A 6,487-nucleotide genomic window follows, 5' to 3' on the forward strand; every position below is an offset into this window, starting at 1 on the left:
ACAACTTCTTCCCTTCTATGTAGATTTTGTTATCCAGTTGTCTCTCCAACCAACCTGCGTCCTCCACGCCTTTGAAGCGGACAAAACCATAACGTTGACCCTGTTTATTCTTTGATTGAGGTATAAACACCTCCCACACTTTTCCCCACTCCTGGAATAGATTCCAGAGGTAAGTTTCATTCACAGAGTCTGGGAAATGGAGAAATAAAAGGATGTTATGTCCTTATTATTTCTCCATGATAGAGCTCTGTGTTTCTCTCCTATCAGATGAGCGTGAGTAACATTTTGTGTTACCATCAAAATTAATTCCTAGTCTCTAATGCATAATTTCCACCTACAAAAGTTGTTCAAGCAAGGCATAATGTATGAAAAACACAACACCTGATACTAAAGATACTTGATTTGACCATGAACCTATAAAAACATGAGACTCTCAAAAGTACAAGAAAATATTTGCATTGGATTGGTCAAGGCTCCAATCACTAGGATTAGATATTAGCAAGCTGGAGAGGTCAGATTATTGTCAGCTCTATGTCATAACATAAATCAGTCATAATCTTTGTTTCACTTCCTTTCAATATGGCATGAGCAAAATACTTTTAAAAAAAGTATAAAATGTGTAGTAGTCACTAGTCAGTCAGTAAAGCCTCTTGTTTGGGATATAAGAAAAACTGCTCAGGATTTAAAACTAAAACATATAAAATATATAAGAAACTAAGAAAGATAAAAACAAAAAACAAGGAAATATAAACTCAGCTCACTTTTTCACTAGAAGGAACAGATTGTACGAAGGCTGAAGGATTCAATCTTACTTCTGACGCTGATAAAGGTTCAGATATTCCAGTGCTTTTAACCTATGAAGAAAGAACCTATCAGTAAATCTTTACATCATGCAAAAGAGTATGAATAAGACTTGTGAATTGTACAACAAAATACTGCAGTGGCACTAAATTTATGTGTGACCTTGCTGGCATATGACTTCACATCAACCCCATCAGCAACAGAAGAACTTCCAAACTTTGTTAGCTTCATTGCTTCTCTAGAATGCAATAGCTGTAAATAGAACAAGGGAGTATTAGCTGTGCAATTGAGCAATAATTCTTAAATGTGATTTCATACAAGTGTGGGATACATAATCCTAATAATACCATACTTTCAAAATGTCAGGATCATTCCAAGGTCCCTTATCAGATCTAAGACACCCTCCATCATTTGGGCACGAACAACTGCCGCCGAGGAAATCTGGAAGTTGGCTGTTGAAAAAAAGACAAAAAGGAATGCTCACATGATAGGCATTATAATAGACATAGAAGCCCTTAATTAACTGGGGCAGTACAAACATAAACACAAACCTTGTGTCTATAATTTGTAACAGTCTGCTCTGAAACTTATTGCCTAAAACATGTAGATTCAGCATGAATCATTTATACAATGCTTGTTCCTTTCTAAAGAGAAAAGATACAAAGAAAAATAGATAAATTCATGTATTTTGGCTGTGGTCATTGGATCAAGAAAACCTTTTGCAGTATTCCATAGTAGCTTGAACCCACTACCAGCATTAACAATGAACATTTGGTTTAATGTCTGAAAAGAAAATGAGCAACTTAAGAAGTGCACAATGACTGTATACCTAAATTACCTATGGCAACCTTGTTTTTGCAGTAGGGGTTACAGAGCATGCTATGATTTAAGTATTATCATTGTATTATTGTATTTGTAGGAAGTATGTTAGGATGGCATTGTGGGTTCATTGAACACAATTGCAATTTGTATCCCTAATTCAGGTTCCAGACCTAAATCCTACATGCAGTTGAGTTCATGTACATGCATGCACCCTGTGAACATATTGCATGATAATATGCATGTATAAGGAAATAAAAGAAAAAACAAATAAAAACTGAACTTTGGAGGAAAAGAAAAGAATATGCAGAAGCACCCACATACAGAGGCCTACTTAGTACTAAATTCACCTTCCCCTGTCATGAATAGCTTGCCTCCTTTTTCCTCTCCATTTACAAACAAACATAAACTTGTTTACTTTTCTTTCTTTCTTTTAAGAATTTTCCTTAAAAGATCTCAGAATCAAATTCTTAAGTTGAGAATGTCACTTTAAAGATCACTAAACCAAAAAAAAGAAAAAAAGAAAAAAGGAAGTGCATAAACTATGATTTGTTCATCAAGATAGATTCAGGTTCTTATAACATTTACTTACCTCAGGGTAGTTATCACCATCAATTTTTTGCATACGCATAACAAGATCATGTGCAACTTTGCTAAAGCTAACCCAATTCTGCAAAATATACCAAGTAATAAAACGTTTAGACTTCTTCATGATGCTATTTTAATTATTCAGATATGTTGTTGTAAGCATAGAATTTACCACTCCATGCACATCAAGTATTGTTGTTGTTTTATCTATATGCCTCTTTGCTGCAATAGAACATGCTGGGAATTTCTCTTTAAACATTTTCTCAAATCCCTGAACATGATATTTTAAAAATTGATCAACTGTCGTGACACTCATCAACTTGCTGGGTTCAACTTTGCCAAGTCTTTCAATATAAACTGGTTGGCCCTCTTTGTCCACACCATGGTAGCCATGAGGATAATAACACTATACCTCTTCATACTCCTTATATACAAATTCCTACATATTATTTATCACAAAACTCATGATTCATTAATTGAAAGATTATAGTGATTCATGATCAAAAAAATAATGTTGGAAAATCTTCCAAAAGGGATATATGCAGGGTTTCTCCTCTCTAGAATTACACACTATGGGTGGCTGTTAGTTCAAAACTCTGCTAAGCTCCTTCAATCTTTCTGCAACAATTAGTATACAATGGCTTCTTTAAAAAGTAAAAGGTGTAAACAACCAATTACCAAACTTTACCTGTAAAATAGAATCTACTCCATACTCCTTCCTCCAATGCAACATATCTGCCCACATCTGGACTTTTTTATCAATGTCGAACTTTCTGGCTTTCAGAAACCTGCAGCATGAAAACATCACCAGCCTTTAATATACTGCAAGTCTAAAAATATTTCTTTTGTACAACAACATGTCTAGAAAAATACATATTTTAATTTTCGCCCAAAGTTGTAGGAAAAAAAGGTTTCAAACATCAAAGAATGGCAATTTAGACGAACAATCCTTTAATAGCGCATTTACTGAATCTCTGTAATGAACATCAATAATAATCAAATATCGGGATCTCTATTGAAAAGATATAGAATACTTCAAAGAAAGAAAAATCATGTAAATTATTGAGGAAGAAGCTACAAAATGCCACTCCAGACAATGTTTTAGATGCACTTTGCATGATTAATATTCCTCAATTAAGGTAAAATAGAAACTGCACTTCTGGCAGATAAATCAACATTTAACAAGATATGAACAACATAGACCATAATATTCCATTTATTTAACACCTCTAAAGCAATAACATTGAGCAGTTAAAAGAGAAAAAGCACACAAATAGAAAAGAAACTTCTATGACAAATTCATTTACCTCAGCATTTCATGATAATCATCATGGGAATCTGGAAGCAGATCTCTTGTAAGTAGCACCTGACGAAATGAATTCACAGCTTTTTCCTCGTTAGCATCGCGGACATCTTCTATGAAAATTGAAGCAAAGTCACTATTTGCTACACGTGTATTACGCTTCCTGAGACTATAAGCGAGTCTGGTTGAAGCAGTCATTGCTTTTCTCCTAAGAGATCTAGTTCGAGACTTCTGCCACTCATCCTCAGAGGTTTCAGGCTCAAAACATCTACCCCTCTCATCTTCTTGAGCTAATACTTCTTCTCCTAAACCCATAGAAATCAATAGTCAATACCTAAACCACAGTCCCAAAAACAACCAGAATAACAAAAATATGTTCCCAAAATCAACATCTCAACGCCACACAGGACTACAGCTTTGTACTTGGCATTCTATTCAAGACAAGCAATTTGCACCTAGATTGCCTCTGCACCAAGGGAAAAACAAGAACCACCTTTAATAACAACAAATCCAACCCAGGATCAAGAATACTCACCAGCTAAGCCATTACAACCTTTATCAAGCATTCATGTATAACACAATTAATCTAATTATTCAAATGGATTAAATTAGGGAACAAAATCCAAAATAAAAATTCAAAATAAAAAACTAACCCAAGTTTACAGATCAATCAACAAACTAAACCCTTTACCCTCTAAACAACAAGACTATTATTGGATTACAACATCACTCAGATTACCCCTGCATCAAGGAAAAACAGAGAACAACAATCCCAAACTTTAGGGAATCTAGAACTTTCCACAGCTAAGACTTACACTAGAAGAAATCCATAAAAAACACGATTGTGCAGCTGAATCTGTTCCCCAAATGATCAAAACCCAAAACCATAGATCAATCAATAAAGAAGAGGAAAGAAAACATTAACACCAAGAAAGAAAAGGACCTACATTTGACAACAACAAAAGCAATTTCGAGAGAATCCAATAAAACAACATTAGAACCAAACAAAACAAAAACAAAATCTTAATTTTAAATCGAAACACCACAACCAAGCTGGATAAAAGGAATCCCGAAAAGGAAAAAGTCAGAACCGAAGAATCATAGATCAATCAACAAACGAATCAATCGAGGCGGATTTCCGATCATAAAAGAGACAAGGAACGACATTGCATTCATTCACGTACCCGAATCTAAATGACGTCAGTTAAACGACAAATAACAGTGATACAGATGAGGAGAGTGAGAGAGGAAAAAGGCAAAGTGGGTATCGCTTTCTGTGTGAGATAAAAAAATGGAACGTACCGAAACCCGTACGGAGCCGCAGACAGAGACAGAGACACGCAGAGAGAGAAGGGAATGTAGGAAGTAGGAACAAACGTTGTTATCAAAAGCGTTAGGAGTGGCGTGCAAGATTTTAAAGCTAAATTCACTAGAAATTACCCTTACCTTTCATTAAGTTATCATGTATTAGTCATGAGAGTGAACACTAAATAAAAACGATTGCAATATAAATATATACATGAAGAGTTGGGTTATTAAAAAAAAAGTACCTCCATTGAACCATAAAAGAATGGGTTTTTGTTCTGGTTTGTGAGTGGCCTCGAAAAACAAATAGAACAGTGCTCTTCCTTGAGTTTCATTAACAGTGATATAACCACCATATTGTTGAACTTCACCGGAGGCTGCGCAGGTAATTCATGCACTCTATCAGCTTCTTGCTCTGCCAGTATCTCCTGGCAAAGGTAACTAGCTACTGAAGGCTTTGCCACACCTAACGCTTCTATCGTCAAACAAACAAAAAACAGAAGATGAAGATTGAGAAAAATTGAACACAAAGCCATAACTGATATATATCTCCGGTGTAGGTGTGCGATATATATCCACGCATTGAATTGGCTAACGGCCAAACCAAATACGCCAAATACAGTGATTCAAAAAGCATTCAAATGCCTAAGGTGCGCCGCATTTTAGTAAGTTGCAAATGTGATCATTACAATGCAGCAGCATTAATATAGAGTTGCATGCTAAAAGAATCAAAATCAAAATCTGGTATATTTGCTCAAAAATATTTCTAGCCTTGTAGGAGAATTTGTAGAAGATAGGAATGAGAAAACCCTAAGGTTTATACAGTAATTAATAACACAAGAGTCTCAAGATAGAGAATGAAGCTTCATTGTAAGAACTGTGATGACGAGAGTGATGAGCAAAATGATGGCGACAGCGATGAAGTCTATTTCGTTGAAGCCTTTGGGAAGAGACGGCACCGTGAGGCGCCATTTGGTGGAGGAGATTCCGATTGTGGTGCCAAGGTACACCGTCAAGCCTCTGGCGACGGTGACATTGGAAAGCACGGACCAAAGGTGACACGGAGGTAGCTGAAGGCGCCGCCGGTGGGACAATTTTGATTGATGGGACATGGAGCAACCTAACATTTTCTTTTTTTATCTTATTTTGTATATTTTCATAATATGATTCTAGTTGAAAAATACAAAATTAATTTGTTGCTTGACTGTTAGGGTGCTAAGGCTGGATAAAATATTTTAGTGTGGAGTGGACTTTGATGAGGTGCTTTCCATCAACACACACACCAACCAATTGTGTGTGTGTGTGTTGTTGTACTCTTTGTCTTTGAACATGCCCTAGTTCTTATGCTTTTGAAATATGCAAGCAAGGCCTGATTCTTAATGATTTTTTTATTCTTTTTGAAGTTATCCATTACCTATTTGGAATAGTATAATTTACAGCAGTTATAAAATGTATTTGTTTCAGAGTATCTGGTGTTACTTTTAAGTCATTAAATATGTATATTCATATTAATATTTTCATTCTTAATATGCATATTGTTATTGCCATTCAGGAACAAAAAATATTTAAAAAATAATAATAATTCTATATCGGTTACTAGACCAACCGATGTAGGATTACTTTATATTCGACATCGGTTATACGTAAAACTGATGTAGAATGGTTATAAAT

At 35.2% G+C, this 6,487-nt stretch overlaps 2 protein-coding genes across 2 annotated transcripts; both read right to left on the minus strand.

The window, feature by feature from the left end:
* Window positions 1-627: 627 nt before the first annotated feature.
* On the minus strand, window positions 628-1,432 carry LOC102662217 (phosphatidylinositol/phosphatidylcholine transfer protein SFH5-like). Its single transcript, XM_041011923.1, has 3 exons — window positions 1,154-1,432; window positions 964-1,053; window positions 628-854 (listed from the first exon to the last, which is right to left on the minus strand). The coding sequence occupies exons 1-3, from the start codon at window positions 1,415-1,417 to the stop codon at window positions 753-755; spliced, it is 456 nt and encodes a 151-aa protein (XP_040867857.1). The 5' UTR covers window positions 1,418-1,432; the 3' UTR covers window positions 628-752.
* Window positions 1,433-2,828: 1,396 nt separating this feature from the next.
* LOC121172701 (phosphatidylinositol/phosphatidylcholine transfer protein SFH9) lies at window positions 2,829-4,734 on the minus strand. Its single transcript, XM_041011924.1, has 2 exons — window positions 3,516-4,734; window positions 2,829-2,996 (listed from the first exon to the last, which is right to left on the minus strand). Exons 1-2 carry the CDS (start codon window positions 3,824-3,826, stop codon window positions 2,855-2,857), a joined length of 453 nt encoding a protein of 150 aa, XP_040867858.1. The 5' UTR covers window positions 3,827-4,734; the 3' UTR covers window positions 2,829-2,854.
* Window positions 4,735-6,487: the final 1,753 nt, after the last annotated feature.

This window comes from Glycine max, chromosome 18, assembly GCF_000004515.6.
Source record: "Glycine max cultivar Williams 82 chromosome 18, Glycine_max_v4.0, whole genome shotgun sequence".
Taxonomy (NCBI): Eukaryota; Viridiplantae; Streptophyta; class Magnoliopsida; order Fabales; family Fabaceae; genus Glycine; species Glycine max.

Excerpts from the sequence above, each read along its gene's own strand:
- LOC102662217 (XM_041011923.1), bottom strand. The coding sequence starts at position 1,417 with ATGCTGAATCTACATGTTTTAGGCAATAAGTTTCAGAGCAGACTGTTA. Across the intron at positions 1,054-1,153 it reads ATGATCCTGACATTTTGAAA|CTATTGCATTCTAGAGAAGC; the intron begins GTATGGTATTAT and ends TTCTATTTACAG. Across the intron at positions 855-963 it reads TGAAGTCATATGCCAGCAAG|GTTAAAAGCACTGGAATATC; the intron begins GTCACACATAAA and ends CTTTCTTCATAG.
- LOC121172701 (XM_041011924.1), bottom strand. The coding sequence starts at position 3,826 with ATGGGTTTAGGAGAAGAAGTATTAGCTCAAGAAGATGAGAGGGGTAGA. Across the intron at positions 2,997-3,515 it reads GATTATCATGAAATGCTGAG|GTTTCTGAAAGCCAGAAAGT; the intron begins GTAAATGAATTT and ends TTCATGCTGCAG.